Source organism: Callospermophilus lateralis, chromosome 1, assembly GCF_048772815.1.
Source record: "Callospermophilus lateralis isolate mCalLat2 chromosome 1, mCalLat2.hap1, whole genome shotgun sequence".
NCBI lineage: Eukaryota > Metazoa > Chordata > Mammalia > Rodentia > Sciuridae > Callospermophilus > Callospermophilus lateralis.
The window spans coordinates 140,057,236-140,073,800 of record NC_135305.1 but is presented as its reverse complement, the minus strand read 5'-3'; the positions used below and the strand labels follow the sequence as shown (position 1 = coordinate 140,073,800).

At 50.2% G+C, this 16,565-nt stretch overlaps 2 protein-coding genes across 4 annotated transcripts in view; both read right to left on the bottom strand.

The window, feature by feature from the left end:
* Nucleotides 1-3,240, bottom strand: part of Smarcb1 (SWI/SNF related BAF chromatin remodeling complex subunit B1) — a 34,476-nt gene extending 31,236 nt beyond the window's left edge. For both annotated transcript variants that reach the window (XM_076865089.1, XM_076865131.1), the window contains exon 1: nt 2,963-3,240. In XM_076865089.1, the coding sequence (XP_076721204.1) occupies nt 2,963-3,055 (93 nt within the window). In that variant the 5' untranslated portion in view covers nt 3,056-3,240. The remainder of the gene's footprint in view (nt 1-2,962) is intronic.
* Nucleotides 3,241-5,044: 1,804 nt separating this feature from the next.
* On the bottom strand, nt 5,045-14,431 carry Mmp11 (matrix metallopeptidase 11). Of its 2 annotated transcripts, XM_076867299.1 has the most exons (8): nt 14,291-14,431; nt 9,317-9,573; nt 8,291-8,434; nt 8,074-8,207; nt 7,689-7,930; nt 7,377-7,593; nt 6,277-6,534; nt 5,045-5,288 (listed from the first exon to the last, which is right to left on the bottom strand). In XM_076867299.1, the coding sequence occupies exons 1-8, from the start codon at nt 14,399-14,401 to the stop codon at nt 5,155-5,157; spliced, it is 1,497 nt and encodes a 498-aa protein (XP_076723414.1). In that variant the 5' UTR covers nt 14,402-14,431; the 3' UTR covers nt 5,045-5,154. The 2 variants fall into 2 exon arrangements, with proteins under 2 accessions (XP_076723414.1, XP_076723405.1); XM_076867290.1 differs by lacking the exon at nt 14,291-14,431 and having other exon boundaries at nt 8,291-8,537; nt 9,317-9,475.
* Between the last annotated feature and the right edge of the window lie 2,134 nt (nt 14,432-16,565).

Sequence of the window (16,565 nt, the reverse complement as noted above, 5' to 3'; positions counted from 1 at the left end):
TCCCAGAGATTCCAGCTGGGCTAGAGGCTGAGCACCTTTGGGAACAGCATTTAAGGGAATGTGAGCACAACGCAAAGTGTCTTTAAAAGCATGTTGTGATGTACACATTTTGTAATTACTTTTTTTTGTTGTTACAGTAACCATTTGTAAAACATTCCAAATAATTTCATAGCTCTGAAGCAGCAATCTAATTCCCTTCTCACTTTTGGAAGGTAACTTTCCAGCCTAATCCCTATTGCCCTCTCCATAGAGGAGGAAAAGAGGAATGGGCCTGCCTTACTGAGAGCCAAACAGAGCCCAGGGAAAGACTCTACTATGGCAAACCTCATTGCTCTGTGCAAAGTACCAGCCAAACCAGAAAGGTGATTCCAAGAGGAGTTAGCCAAAAAACAAAAACCTTGCTATTCAGGTTTTGTTTTATTTTTAGCTTTAAGGTATCTTTAGACAACTGTATTCTTATTTTTTACTTTTTTTCATCAGAAATGACCAAATTAACATGGTGAGACCTCTGAGACTTTTTGTTTTTCTGGTGCTGGGGATTGAACCTAGGGCCTCGTGCTTGTTTGGCAAATGCTCTACCACTGAGCCATATTCTTAGCCCTGAGTCCAAATTTTTCTCCCATCTCTACCCACTTCCCAAGTGTTCACAGAATGGATCATGGACCCCTTAATCTTGCGTGACCACTTAATTGCTCTCCTGCTTGCTTGAAAAAAAAAGAAAGAAAATTATGTTTGGCCACTGATTTAGCCATATGAACTCATCTCATCACCCTTTTCTGGGTCTGAAGCTGCTGTATCTAAAAGTGCCATCTCATTGTGCTTTGTATCAGTCAGTGCTGGAGAATCTTGAATAGCTTATGTACACAACTTTTTATATTTTATATTATTTTGAAACTGCATCTTTGGGGTGGGGTACCTGGCCACCTCGTCTGGCTGTGAGAATCCTGCAGTCTGGGCTGGCAGTGTGCTGATCTTTCAAAGTTTCTTTCCCAGCCCAATCCCCACTTTTTTAGATGAGGTTTCGTGAGGTCTGTTAGGTGTACATCCTGCAGCTTATTGGCTTAAAATGTATTCTCCTTTGTTGTGGTCTCTTTGGGGCCAGTTGGGAGAAAGACAAACAATAGTGCAACTGTTTTGATACTGAATATTGACAAGTGTCTTTTTGAAATAAAGAACCAGTCCCTCCAAAAAAAAAAAAAAAAAATGAGAACTTTCCTTTCAAAAGTACTACTCTCTGCCAAGTGAGGTGGCGCACAGCTGTAATCCCAGTGGCTCAGGCCCTAAGCAATTTAGCAAGACCCTGTCTCAACATAAAAATATAAAAAGGGCTGAAGATATAGCTCAGTGGTTAAGCGTCCCTGGGTTCAATCCCTGATACCAAAAAAGGTACTATCCTCTCAGAGTCCAGGCCAAACAGATTCCTTTTTCATTCATTAGATCAGGTATAGGTTTCTTTAAAACCTGCCCAATATCACACACTGAAACTCCTCAACTGCCTTTTACACCCTGCATTTATACAGATACCTACTCCCTGTTGAGGATCATTCTAAGCCATGGGAGATGGATAGACATGACTCCATGTCCTCAGAACATTCTTCCTGGAACAACAGCATTTAAAGTGACAACATGGAAAGTTCATTGCATCCTGCTCTTTTTGGTTTATTAAAAAATTGGTGAAAAGTGGAAACACTAAAGTTCTGATGAGACAACAATAACTTGATACAGCAACAATAGGAATCATGGGGGTGTCCTAAAAACCTTGGCATGACCAGTATGAGGCTTCATTCATCACACTATTCAATTGTCAAAAAAATAAAAAATTAACAACATGAATGAAATGTTGGTGTATGATACTGAAAACCACTGCAAGGAGAGGTAATCCTTGGCATTCTGTAATGACTTTAGCTCTCCAGAGTTGGCACTTACCTCCTTACAAAACAGACTCTACTGCTTGATATTTGCTCATATGAATTTTTTATCTACAATTTAAAAACAAAAAAGAATATAAAGAGGTGGGCATGGTACTGCATATCTAATCCTAGCTACTGTGATGGCTGAGGCAGAAGGATATTGAGCTCTAGGCCAGCCAGAGCAACATGGGGAGGCCCCCATTTTAATTTTTTTTTTTCTTAAGGAAAATCAAATAGCTGAGGACTGCTGTGAGAACTAAAAGAACAGGGCTAGCTGCAAAAAAATATATATACTCAGTACAAACCCCCACTGATGGGCCATTTGTAGGGTTTTCCTAAAGTCAGTCGTCCAGCTGATTCAACAAAGCCCTGCCACTTCTAGTTAAGGATTAAAGAATCCTTAAGATTTTTCCCTTGTAATAATTCAGGATCAGTTCACAGATAACCAACGTATCAATTGCTTCAATTGCTGAAGATCCAATTTCAAGCACTGGGACCTTATCCACCCCAAAGCAAACATCCTTCTCCCAACCAGTTTCTTCAGATAAACAATGGCCAAAACACCTCCACCACCCACCTCAGAGGAAATGAAGACAAAGGGGATGGGCCTTTTCTAAGTCTCAGGTTCACCACTCGAGATTTCAGGACCTCGCCTGGAGCAACGGGAGCGAGTGCCCCTGAGGTTTCCAACATCTCAGAAGGTTCAAAGGCAGTAGTGCAGCCACTCCGCCCCCAGGAGCCACAAGGGCTAACATAAGATCCCATTCCTTTGCGTCGGGCTGGAGCTGTACCAACTTAGGGCAAGTCCGGTGGTATCTTAAGCCCTGGTAGCAGACAGCGTCCGAGACAACTGAAATGGGTAAGTACACCCAGATCAAGTAGGGGCCGGCCCGGCCACGCCTACCAGACCACGCCCCGCAGCCCCAAGCACGCGCCCGCCCGCCCGCCGCCGCCGCCGCGATGAATGGAGACGCGCGCTCCCGGCGCACAGACCCGCCCCGGGGCTCCCGCGGGACCGGGGCCGGGGAGGGCAAGAACGCGCCGCGGGCTACCTCAGAGCCGATCATGTAGAATTCGCCGTCGTCCTCCAGCTGGAACTTGACGGGCTTCTGCCCGAAGGTCTTGCTCAGTGCCATCATCATCATTGCGGCGGCGGAGGCGAGCGGCCGGAGCCGAGATGTGAAGGATCAGATAGGCTGGGGTGGGGCCGGGGCGCGCCGAACCGAGGGGAACCGGGGCCAGGAGAGGAAGGGAGGGCCGGGCAGGCGCTCGCGCCACCACCGGGCTCCTAAGCTGCCGCCACAGAAGACGACCAGGCCTCCTTTAGTGCGCAAGCGCGGGCGTTGACGCTGACGCGCGCGCCGCCGCCCAAACAAAAGATCAGGCGCGTTCCCGCAAAACCCTTAAAGGAACCACGACCAGTTTCTTTTCCATTCTAGGATGTTTCCAAGTCTTGTGCGGATGAAGGCTTCTCACAGACGGAAATAGACACTGAGGGCCTGAGTCAGGCGGTGGCTTTCCCAGGCTCACAGCCAGGACTGGCATTCAACCCAGGGATGAAGACAGGAAGTGAGGCCTGAAGACCCGGAGGAAGACAGAGCTACATCTGGAAACCTGAGAGGCCCTCATGTTTTGTGACCCCAGGCCGGAACCTTGGTTTCCGCATCCAGAAACACAGTGCAGCTAAGCAGATAAGAAGGATTATAGGAATAGATATCCCAGTTCATACCCACAGCTGTTCCTTTGGCTTCGGGGATGGGCAGAATGGCAACAATGGGCTGGGTTGGGCAAAGGCTTTGGAGTTTGGCAATATTCAAAGACCCAGGTGTTATTTGGTTTGGCTTTTGCATTAGATGAACATTGGAGGGGGGTGGGTACACCTCCATTTTTTCCTTTGCTCTGTGCTTTGTTCTTACAACAAGTCCAGCCCTGCCCTGGGGCTCTGTCCTGTAGCATTTATAGCCTAAAGGGAGTGGGGGCAACATTAAGAAAGTGTCACAGCAACCATACAGCAGTAATGGCATGAAGTCAAAAACAGCCCACTAGTGACGATTTTATACAGTTCAGTCTAATAAAATTGCAGCTGTAATAGGTACTACTATGAGGAAGACAAGTGGGACTGGAAAACAGTGAAAGGAGATGCAGGAAAACTGGGAAGGGCCATGATAACTACGTTTTGTTCTGTGTTTTCACAGCAGTGGGAACTAAAGTATTTTAGAATAGGAGTGGGTTGTGGCATGATTAGATAAAAGGACTGCCACTTTGGAGCATGAACTGCAGGGGTCAGTGGGGAAGCAGGGAACTAGTTAAGAAGCCACTGCAGGTGTTCTTCCAAAAGTGATGGAGGAATGGAGCAGAAAGAGCCCTGAGCATTGTGCCCAGCCCCAAGGATAGGAGGCTTGGGGAAGGGGTTTCAATCCTGACTCCTAAGGAACACTGTCACAAAGAGAGCAGGCAGGTAATTAGAAAACAATCCTGTTTAATGACAGTCCTTAGTAAAAAACAAAAGAAACAAAAAACCTTTGTACACTGTACACACATTTACATGGCTTTGGAGGATACCAGTATTTGGATGAGGGCTTCAGAACGACCAGGCCAGGGATAGAATTGAGGTATGTTGGGGCCTTTAAGGCTCCTGGTCTCCAGGAGGAAGCAGCCCCCTTCCCAGCTGACTGGACCTTTTAGCCGGTATCCTGGAGAACAGATCTCTTGACTCATCAACGAGAATGCATCCAGATCCAAGCATCTACCCAGAGCTGACTTCTCAGGAAAGGGTCTTGCCCCAAGGCCCAGTTGGTTGACCAGGGTAGAAAGCCACAGAGCTCCTAGCACCCCCCAGTTCCAGTACCAGAACCCTGCAGGCATCTCCCATACTTGAGCATAGCCTGACAGGAAGGCATAGAGTGAGGATGCTGTAGTTCCCCCCATCTCTGCCAAGGTCCTACCCTGAGGGGCAGAGATGAAAACACTGGGGAGCCAGGTTTGATCAAGGCCATCCCCAAGATCTCTCTCACTTTTAAGTAATGCCTCCTTGCCCAGTCTGAGACAGTTGCTGGCAGGTGACCATGACCTGCATGGTGCTTCTCTGCAGTTGTCATGGTGATTGCACCCCCATCCCACCCCACCCCCCCTGAGTAAACATAGCTCTGTCCCATTCTGGTGCCCTGAGACACAAAGATGGCTGTGGGTCTATATCCTGATATAAGTGGTGTTGGTCTGGCAGGGATCAGAGCCCCTGAGGGCTTCAGCGGAAAGTGTTGACAGTCTCAGTACAGCTGAAGAAGTCAGGGCCCACTAGACGGGGGAAGCCATCCAAAGCCTTCACCTTCACAGGATCAAACTTCCAGTAGAGTCGACCACGCAGGAAGTAGGCATAGCCTAAAGAGAAAAGAAGATCAGGCCTGGGAAAGTGGATAGAGGGCCCTGTGCCTGCCTGTCAGGCTGTGCCCAAGTACGGGTTTGGGGAAGACAGGCCTTGGATACTGTTAAGTTCCTCGAAACCTGAAGGTTCCAGAGCCAGTCTTTCAGTTTCAGAACTTTCATTTCTCTCCAGGGAATGCTTCCAGCTACACAAGAATCTAGTCCAGTCTGACAGGTGCAAGGAGTCTTAGAACCCAATTCCTACCTGTCCTCCTCTCACTTACCTGGTCATCTTACTTCCACACCTGCCAACCAGACTACACAGAGACATGCTGGAGTCCCAGAGCCTGAGGCCAACCTAACAGCTCTCCCACTGGGTCCCAAAGTGGGGGAGCAAAGAGAGGGCAGTCAAGTGAGATAGTACTAGATTTTGAGTTCCAAACTGGCTCTAGTCCTCTACTGAAAGTTTCCCAGTGGTAGGATTGGAGTGCTGGCTCTACACTGTCTATCTGAGTGGCCCTGGTTAGGGACCTCATTGCATGAGCCTCTCTGAAAAATGGGTTCATAAGAGGTGTTAGTTACATGAGAGGGCTCATCTGAGCATTGCAAGAGACACGGAGGGAGCTTGGTGTTATGCTTAGAGCATTCTTAGTCCTCAGTGTACAGTGATCATTCATTCATTCATTTTGCAGTGTTGGGGATCAAACCCAGGACTTGCTTACCACAGGTAAGTGCTCTACCACTGGCCTAAATCCTCTACCCTTGTTTACCAACTGTGACCAAAGGATCTGGGCAAGTCCTTGCACCGCTCTGGTACTCAGTCTCTTCATTTGCAACACAGGGTCTAGCAATGGCTAGCCACCAGGAGGGGGTAAGATGTGGGGAGACGGGACCTGTTATAAAGAACTGGGCCTCTTGAAGTGGGTGTGACGAGGTTTAACTGCCACCAGATGGGGGATGCAACTACTGCACCCACCTCCCACCAGCTATCCTACCCACAACACACCATCAGCATCCTGGAAGGCAGCGTCAATCTCAGAAGGCACCCCTCGCCAATCAGTGACCCGACGTGGCACAGGACTGTCCACACGCCGAATGTTGGGATGGAAACGCCAGTAGTCCCCACCTCGGAAGAAGTAGATCTTGTTCTTCTCAGGACCCCAGACCAAGGCAGCATGGATTGGGGACCCCACCAGGCCCAGCTCTGAGAGGGGTGCAGGACCCAGGACAGGCTTCTCACCGTCATATACCCAGTACTGAGCACCTGCAGAGAGGGAAGGCTGCAAGGAGCTATCAAGCTACTGTGACCACACCCAACCACTGTGTACTTTCTAGGTCACCACCACAGACTCTCCCAGACTCAGTTTCCTTTTCCATAAAATATATGAGCCAATTATGTCTGCTCAGCATTCCCAGCCTCAGAGGGATGTTGGAACCCAGCTGAGATAAGTAGGGCAGTGAAGAGTCTTTAAAAGAGCACATGGGGAAGGTTATTCTACTCAGCAGAGGGCTACCTGAGTTCCTGCTGTATCCCCCAGCATTTAGTTGCCTGTCACAAATATCTGTTGGCCACTCCCTGGGACTCAGCCCTGTCATAGCATGTCCTGGCTATCTAGGAACCCACATGGAGTTAGGAACCCACATGGAGTTTCCCATTCTGTGCTTTTGTTTATGAAATCCTGCCACCTGGAATGCTCCAGGCTCTCATCTCTGCTAGTTAAAAGCTGAAAGCATGGGCTTCAGAGTCACCAGACCTGGATCAAATTCTTCCTCTGCCTTTTTCAAGCTGTGCTCTCAAGTGAGTCACTTCATCATGTAAGCGTTCCAGAGGCCCCATCCCTAGAACTCCACCTCATAGGGTCACTTTGAGGGTCGAGTGCATCAACATGCATGTGCAATAATTTTCAGTGCTATTCTGATCTCAACAGCTACCTTCTTTGGGAGCCTCCCAGCTATGCTTGATGAGTGATCCATGCTATCTCTTGGCCCTGAGTCTTCTGGGCATCATCTCCCTACCAATTATGTCTCTGGGGAACTGTCTGTTGCTACCCTTGGCCATGACATTCCTGATGATAGGAGGTCACTTGAACTGCAATCCATACTCACCTTGGAAGAACCAAATTTGGCCCTGAGCATCCTCAAAGGCAGCATCCACAGGGCTTGGTAGTCCCTGCCAGTGGCGAGAAGCCAATGCAGGGTACCCAGGCTGCAGTCGGCCACTGCGTAGCCTCCACACAAAGCCTGCCTTAAAGAAAAAAAGCTCTCCCCGGATGGTGGAGACTGCATCAAAGGAGGCCTCACAGGCATCAGGTGGAACTTCCGGCTGGGGCGAAATAGAGGGATCAGAAAAGAGGTCATACTGGAGCTTCAGAGGTTAGCAGGGTCTCACTCCTGACTTTCCACCCTCCTGAGTCTCACCTCCACTGGTGCAATCTCATTGGTGTCTATCCCAGGCCGGGGACCTAGAGCTGAGGCCCGGGAGGTGGGGGCCCGCCGGGGCTGGCCATATAGGTGCTGGATGCCCCTACGGTCATCTGGGCTGAGGCTCAGTGGGTAGCGGAAGGTGTAGAAAGGGGACATAAGAGCTTTAGCTGCTGTTGTGTGTTGCAGCCCCAGCGCATGGCCAAATTCATGAGCTGCCACTTGTAGCAGGTCAGTGCCTGGAAAAGGGAGGTAGATTAGTAATCCCCCACCTTCAATCACCAGTTACCAAAGCTCTGGACCTGAGCTTGGGTCCATGGTAGGTGCCCATTCTCTCTGGCCTCCACTTGCTCCATCTGGAAAACAGGTCTCCAGCCCATACCCTGGTTGTCCCCAATAGTCCAGGTCTCATCATAGTCGAAGTGGACATCCCCTTCTCGGTGAGTTTTGGGGAAGAAGGCATGGGCCAGGATACCTCCAGGCCCATCGAATGGCAAGTTGTCCCCATGCCAGTACCTGTGGGTGGGTGGGTGGGGATAGTGTCAGTGGCTGCTGGAAGTAGGGTTTTTCCCCTCAGGGGTCCTATGCTGCACACTCACCTGGTGAAGTCAATCATGATGTCAGCATGGCCCTCATGAACCTCAGTGAAGGTAAGTGGCGTCACCTCACTCCATACCTTTAGGGCCTCCGCCACAGTCTGCCGTACCTGCTCCCGTACCAGCTGCCATGGGAACCGGAGGATCCTGGGGGGAGGTGGAGGGGCCTGGGCCTGGGCCTGGGGCAGAGAAGCTCCTGATGCCTGAGGAGCCGAGAGTTGCCCCTGGATGCTCAGGGGGTGGGTGTAGTCTAGGTTGAAAGCCAGGTATGCTCTGAGCCTTAGGTGCAACCAACTGGTCTCCCTGGCCATGTGGGTACATCTTTGTATGTGTTTGTGAGTACTTAGATATATACAGGTTTCTACATTTGGTAGAAATAATACAAAAAATGAGAATCCCAAGACCTACCAATGCTATTCACTATGGGGGAGACCCTGGGCTTTTGAGCCCTGTCTTGGTTCCCAGTTCCCCACCCAGGGAGTACCCAAGGCCTCCACAATCTCAGCTCCAATGCTGTATGTCACTAGATCATTCTCTCTCAGGCTAAATCTCAGCCCACTATCACCTGCCCAGAGGCCTTCCATATCACCCATTGAGGAGCCTTCTATTACTGTCCCTGCTCACCAAATTTTCCACCTGTATGAGGCCTAAATTATGAGGGTAGATTTGAATAACCACCTCCCAGGGAGGACAAGGCTGTTATTCTGTTTCATTCACCATGGAGTCTCAGGCCTGGCCTTTAGAGTCCCCAGTAAAGCCTGCCTGGGAGACTGAACACCCATCCCAGGCATGTGCTGAGATTCTTTGGGGGGGATGACAAATGACTCACCCCTGTTCAATGGGAGGGTATCAGACTGTGTGTGTGTCTGAACTGGGGTGTCAAAGAGTTTTGGTCCAAGGATGGCTGGGATCAGTGGGTAAACAAATCTGTTAACTATGTAGATCTAGTTCTGGTGTGTGTCTTGTGAAGCAGGATGATAGGTTCTCACATGGACACAAAGTCCTGCTCTGGTGGCCTCTGGCCTCTACCTGTAGGTGAGGTCTGTCTTCTCCCAGCGTCCTCCAGACAACACAAAGCGCTTCTGTCGATTACGGGCATTCAGCCCATCTGGTGGGTCAGGCACACCACAGCGAGGAGGTCTGGGGCTATTGGCAGGTGGGAAGGCCTCCTGGGTGGCCAGGGCAGGTGCCAGGCTACTAGGCAGAGCTGCATGCTGAATCTGCGGCCCTCTTCTCACAGGATGGTGGTGGTGGTGGTGGTGGTGGTGGTGGTGGTGGTAGGTATCCTGGGCAAGAAAGAGGATACAAGAGCCAGGTCAGACCATAGGTCCTCATGGCCCATAGCTAAAGGTGAGGCTCATCAGCACAGTAGTGTACAGCATCTGTGCACAGTGTGAAGAGTGAGGGCTGGGAGGGGTATTGGCATAGAGCAGGGTCCTTTGACCCTGGCTGATTGTATGGTTTCCTGACATCTTGTTCCAAGGCATCAAGCTTTCTCATCCTCCCTTCCTGGAGAGCCCTGGGCTGCCTGTCACCAATCCCTGCTCAGGTCAGAGAAGTCTGGATAGGGGCACACTAAATTTGGGGGACCATAAGCCTGTGAGCCCCTAACTGCAATCTCCATTTATACCTGGAATAGAACCAAAAAGCTTCTAGGAAATATTAGGCAAACTCCTTCTGATTTCCCCAATGCTCTTCCCTCACCCAGCAAACTGATTGCTATCTCCGTTTCTTCTGGTGTTAATTGAGCAAAGACACTCACCTTGTCCTATTATGCAATAACAAGGATGCCCAGGATGTCCCCCCCTCTCTCTCCCAGCATCCTTGCACTGTGGCCTTTATTTGTTTACCTGACAAATGGGGTGATAATTCCCTCTCGAGGGTTGATCTAAAGGTGAAATAAGATGATGGATATAGAGTACTTACCAGAGGCCTGGATACCTGGTAAGGGCACCTGGTAACTGAGGACTGATTTCCTTTTTTTTTTTGCTGGGTGTGTTGGAGATTGAATTCAGGGTCTCACATTCATATGCTTTATCACTGAGCTATACTCCCAGCCCCCCTGACATCTGATTCCTAGCAGAGTTGGTTTTGCTCACACTCTGCCAGGTTTAGACACACAGTGGGAGCTAGATATGTGATCTGCCTACCCGTTTCATGCAGGGAGGGTGGAAGCAGCCGGATACCAGATATCCAGCTCCATCTGTGCCAAACCCCCAGGACCACAGATGGCAATTTTGACCTGAGCTGCATCCTCTCACCCTCTGGGAGTCCCCATTGCAGAAGTCACAGTTCTCATGCATGAGAAAATCAGAAACTCAGAGAGGCTGGGAGACCCTGCAAGGTCACCCAGCAAGGGCATGGTGGCTAAATGAAGACCTTGGTGTCCCAGGCCAAAGGCCAGGGCCTGGCTCCAAACACTGCACAAAAAACAGGTCTACTTCCTGGGCTGGAGGAGAGGATGAAGCTGTGTTGTTTACTGAGACGTTCAGCACCTGTCTGGTCTGGGCCTGTCTGACTGAAGCAGCTGCAGCCTCCCCACAGCCATATTTGGGGTGGGAGCCTGACCACTCAGTCTCCGCCTTCAGCCTCAGCCTCTGGCAGCTCTCCCACACTCCAGGCACCCAGAGCTCTGATCAGGGTACCAGCCTTTCAAGCTCCCCATTCCAGAGCTGAGGATTCAACTCCCAAGGACACTCCATCAAAAAAAGGCCCTTCTGAACCATCCGGGGTACTTGGAACTACTTTAGATGTGAGCAATTAATAATAAGTAACTTATTTACCTTGAACTTATTTACCTTGTACAACACAGCCAAAGTGGTAGGTCTCGCCTGATTCTGGACTTACTTTTAATAAGTACTTATTACTGTGGTGGACCAGTACCCTGCCTATAGCTACACTGACCTGCTCTTAGTCCCTGATGGAACTCTTATCAACTCCACTGTCATCATCCCCATTTCTCAAACAAGGAGATGGAGCAGCTTGCTCAGATAATAGCTGGCAGGGAGTGGACCCTCTGTGCTCTCAATTGGCTTCCCTCCCTTGCTGTCTGCTTTGTTCTTGAGGGTTGAATCATCTGTCCCCTGGAGGAGGAACCCTGGCTGACCTCACCTAGTAACAGAAAAATGGAAAATTATTAAGTACTTGCTATTTCCCAGGCACTCTGCATATGGGCTCATTGAATCTTCTACTCACTGAATCTTCCACTCTAAGATGGGCATGGTACCAATCCAAGGTCTCACCCTGAAAATGTGGACCCCAGGACTGTGTGACTAGCTGCAAGGACCTGCTCCTATTTGGCCTATCTAGGGGAGAAACATTCTTTCTGTCAACCCTAGCAGGGTGTGGGGGCCCTCCCTGAGAACCTCTAACAACCCGAGAGTCAGCTCAGTTTATGCTGGAAATCTCTCTCCTCTGCTGCCCAGTGAAGCCTGGTATAGCTATCCATGAAGAGAGGGACAATAATTGATGTATATACCCCATATACCCTGTCCCTTCCACTCCTTCTCTCATGAGGAACCAAGACCATGGTCAGACAACCCTAAACAAGTCACTGTCTTCTTTTAGCCTTCCCCATCCCTCAAATGGGGGATGGCACCAAAGAGCTAAGTGACATCCTTCTGTAATATCCACTGCAGCATCTGGCCCCCTTCTCTGCCTTGGAGGCCCTTCCCTCCCATACTTGGGAATTTGTTCTCCCCAAATTCTCTATCCTCCCAGGACTATTGTGATCCAGCATAAGGTGTATTATTAGTGGGCACAGACCACCTGCAGCCTTATCTACAGCCTTGGGGACTTTGGGGACCAGCCCTTACCTCTTTTCTTGGAAGATGAAACAGAGCTCAGAGAGGTCAAGGTCTTTTTTTTTCAGAGTCATAAAGCAAGTCAGGCAAGAGCTGGTCTCAGACCTGGATTCATGTCTTCTCCCTTCCAGTACTTCCAACTCCTACCCCCAGCTCTTGGCTTATCTCCCAAACCCACATACCTGAGAAATTTCTGCTTCTAGTGCATTCCCTCATTCTTAGCTCCTTTGGGCTTCCCTGTGCTAGGTGCTTGGCTCACTCTGCCCTACCCTTCTCTGTTCTGACAGCCACCAACCCACAGCCTCAGACACACTCAAGGAATTTCTTGGCTGACCCAGTCTTCTGGTGGAGCTTAGAGACTCAAGGACAGTGCCTGGTCAACTTCTAATCCACAAAATGGTGGAGGGGAGATAAGGGAGGACCCCAGACTAGGAAAGCACTGGTTAAGGCCAGTTTAGTTGTGTTCTTCTCTTGACCCCAGTTTGCTTTCTAATTGGTTCAATTAAGCACAGCTATGTTTTCTGCTGTTAGTAAGAGGTGATTTCGAGAAGAGAGTACTGTGTTACACTGTGAGGAAGACAGGAAAGCATATCAGGCCATTCTCTGAAACATCAGACCCATCTGAGGGTCCCAGAGGCCAAGCAACCTGCCTATTGCACACAGCCACTTGACAGGCAGGATTGTCTTCTTTTTGCTTCTGCCTAATGGGCCATCTTCCCACCTCTCTGCTGGTTTTAGGAAGGTAGGCAGCTTTGTCCCACTAAGTTGCAGGCAGGGCTTTAATCAGCCCTGAAAGCTGGGAACAGGGATAGATAAATATTTACAGAAATCTCCTGGCCCTGCTGAAGGCAGCCTAGGGATAAACACATTGGAGGTGACCCCAAATGCTCCAAGTATGTCAGTAGCAATAGACAACGACCCAGCTCAGACTCCACCTGGCCCCCAACCCCAATGCTACCCCCTGCACAAACATCACAGTGACAGTTACAGGTGACAGAGTGGCTTCAGTGTGCCTGACATCACCTCATTTAATCCTCAATAGTAGGCACTATTACCCCTCCTACCCCTTTCCCCATTACAGATGGAGCGGGTGAGGTTCTGAAGTGGAAGAGGACTCACTCAGGATCACATGGTTCAAATCTCACCAATTCTTGAACCCATAGGTTCAGTTGCTACCCAGGGAACGGAGGAGGGCTGGGGAAGATGCAAGATCTCCAGACAGATCTGCCCTCTACCCATTGTACCCCATTTTTCCATGCCTTTCCACTCTCATAGCTGGCACCAGGCAAGACTGGCCCAGGCAAAGCCAGTGTGGCTGGACAAAGCCTTAAATCCCAGGATGCCTGCCTGTCACATCCTCCTGCTCTTATCTCTGGCCAAGCTATCTGGATGCCTCAGCTGCCCAGCCAGTAGACCAGATACCCAGGGCCCTGTGGGTCTGAAGTGGTCCAGACTCTGGCTCTAAGCCCTGCCTGTCCCCCCCGCCCCCCCCCACCACTTTCTTTACACAGCTTTGCTCTCTTACATGGATTTTCTTCTCCTCTCCCAAACACATATTTCATACTTTTCCTTTTTCTCCCCATCCATTACTCTCTGAGGATCTCAATCACTCATGGTACCCCTTTCTTTCTGACCCCCATTGAAAGATCACACACGCTGTCACTTCTAATTCTCCCAAACCTGCCTCATGCAGGTGACCAGAGGGAGGCATCTTCTCCAGGCTCACACTCCATTTTCCCCAGAGAAGTCTCTCCCCTCCCCAATTCTTTCAGTATCTTCCTTCCACTGCACACCTGCAGGCCCGCTTTCAGTGGCCACACACCTGGAAGCTGACAACTGCCTGAGACCTGCTGGCTTTGTCCCTGGAATGAATAGGGGGCCCTGTAACCACTCCCTTTGCTGCTCTCCCAACACACACCCCAGCATTCGCGGCTGGGAGCAGGTCGCCAAGCTGGGAGGGGGCGTGAGTCCAGCGGCGACTCCCGCCCCACCAGCCTGAGCGATCCCGGCGCAGGTTCCACTTGCATACCTCTAGGGATGGGAAGCTCATTATTATACCCACGGAGACCCAGAAGGCGTTTCAGGTACCCGCTGTGCCAGCCCACCCGGGGCGCCCCCATGAGTCCAGCTCGGCCGGTGAGCCCATCGCGTGCCTGGTCTTCCTTTGGGGATGAGCAGCAGGCCGGTGACGGGCACTCACCAGCGGCTTGGCCCGGGCCAGCAGCGGCGGCGGCAAAAGCAGCAGCAGCAGCAGTAGCGAGAACAGGAGCGCGCGTGGGTCCGCGCCTCGGTACCCGGCGGCCCGTGCCATCCGCCCCGGGGCTGCTGGGCCTGCTGGGCCGCGCCGGCCACCGCCCCTTATAGTCTCTGTCCCGCCCTCGAGTCCGCCCCAGCCCGGGCCCCGCCCCCCGCTGCCTTTTGTTCTAAACTTTCCCTGTCGCAGCAGCCTGGGTGGGGGAGGTAGATCCGGAGGGGCTAGACCAGCAGGGATCGGAGCCTGGAGACTAGAGTCCAGTTCTGGAGCGACCCCAGCTCCAGCCCTCGGAAGTCTGGTGCTGGGTAACCTTGGCCAGCCAGTGCTGCTCTGGGCTGTGTGGGACCTTGCTGTGTGGGACAGGGCGTCCAGAGCCTCAGACCTAATAAAGAGTCTGAGAGGGTTGAGATTCACTCCTCCCAAGCCTTACCCCCACCTTTAAAGACTCATCATTAGGCGGAGTCTCAATGGTGGCCTAACCTCTAACCTGTCTGTTACAGGTGTTCTTGCCCTTGGGCAAATTCTCCTATCCCTTAGAGACATCTCCACCCCCTTCCTTCTGGAAGATGGCACAATAGCTACTGTGAAGAAAGGGCTATTAAAAAGTATCCCAGGGGAAACAGGCATATGGCAGAGACTGGCCAGTCCCTCACCTTAGAACAGATCAGAGATAATTTATAGATGAGGAAACTGAGGCTCTGTGAGGGAAGGGCCAGACTTTTCTATGCCAGAAGGCGAGTGGAGGGTCAGGAGACCCTCTAGCTGGTCAGCTGGGGCGAGTAAGCTGAAAGAAGGCTATAGGAGGGCATCTGAGTAGGTGACTGGGGTCCTGGGCTGTCTGCTGGTTAGGGCTCAACAGGTCCCTGTGAACCTCAGAGCCAGTCATTTCAGACATGAAGGAGAAAAGGTAAGAATCAAAGGATGGAGTAGCATCCACATGCTGGAAGGGATCCTCAGGTCTCATCCTCAATTGCAAGAGGGTGCCCACTCCTGCCCTGTAATGAAGAAGGGCCTCCCCACTGCAACAGGTAGTCTTCCCCATCATGGGCAACTCCTGCAGAGTCCAGATGCAGGCAGTGGCTTCCTCCCATCCTGTCAGGCAGGGCCCTGAACTGCTTCAAGGTGATGTAATATAAGCTTGGACCAAGAAATGGGGGTGGGGTGCACTTCACAGCTTCTCTAGAAAGACTCCACAGAGACCCCTAGAGGGGGAGTAGGGGCAAGACAGAAGTGAGAGTTAACTACCTAGACTGCCAATCTTTTCCTTTAAAGTTATTCACTTTTTAATTTAATTTTTTATTAGTGCATATAGTTATACATAATAGTTGGGTTAATTTTGACAAAAATCACATAAGCATGAAATTTGGTTTACTCATTTCAGTTCCTGGTGCCTCCTTGCCCCTCCTCCCTTCCCCTCACTGGTCTTCCTTTCACTCATTCATTTTTAAAAAAAATTTTTTTTGAGGTACCGAGGATTGAAATCAGGGGCACTGGACCACTGAGCCATGTCCCCAGCCCTATTTCGTACTCTATTTAGAGACAGGGTCTCACTGAGTTGCTTAGTGCCTTGCTTTTGCTGAGGCTGACTTCAAATTCATGACCCTTCAGCCTCAACCTCCAGAGACACCGGGATTACAGGTATGCACCTCCACACCCAGCTCATTTGTTTATTTTTGATTGGTGCTTTATAGATAAATATAAAGGTGGAATTCACTGTGGTATATTTATACATGTACATAATTTTGTAAAATTCATTCTGCATTTCCTGCCTTTTCCCATCCCTCCTCCTTCTCTATTTTCTTCTTCTATTCCATTGATCTTCCTTATATCTTTATGATGTTCAACATTCTCTCCCCACCCCATGTACTCCACCTTTTGCATATGAGAAAAAACATTAGACCCTTGATTTTTGGAGTCTGGCTCATTTTACTTAGAAAGTGACTTACTTTTTAGAGGTAGACATTTCAATGCTTGTTTCAGTGTCAGCAATTCAAGAATTTATGAATTGAATCAATCCATTTTCTGATACACATGAAAATACATAATTTTCAAAATTAAACATTCATTTGTGTAACTATCTTAAAATGGCCTTGAGTGCCTTGCTCATCTTACTGGGAAGCCCACCCTGGAGGTAGATGGTAACTTTTACTTCAGAGAGAAGAAAACTGAAGACCTGGCAGGGGAGGGCTCTGCTGCAGAGGATGGTTGAAAGAAGTTAATG

Excerpts from the sequence above, each read along its gene's own strand:
- Mmp11 (XM_076867299.1), bottom strand. The coding sequence starts at position 14,401 with ATGGCACGGGCCGCCGGGTACCGAGGCGCGGACCCACGCGCGCTCCTG. Across the intron at positions 7,594-7,688 it reads ATGAGATTGCACCAGTGGAG|CCGGAAGTTCCACCTGATGC; the intron begins GTGAGACTCAGG and ends ATTTCGCCCCAG. Across the intron at positions 5,289-6,276 it reads TGCCTTCCAGGATGCTGATG|GCTATGCCTACTTCCTGCGT; the intron begins GTGTGTTGTGGG and ends TTTTCTCTTTAG.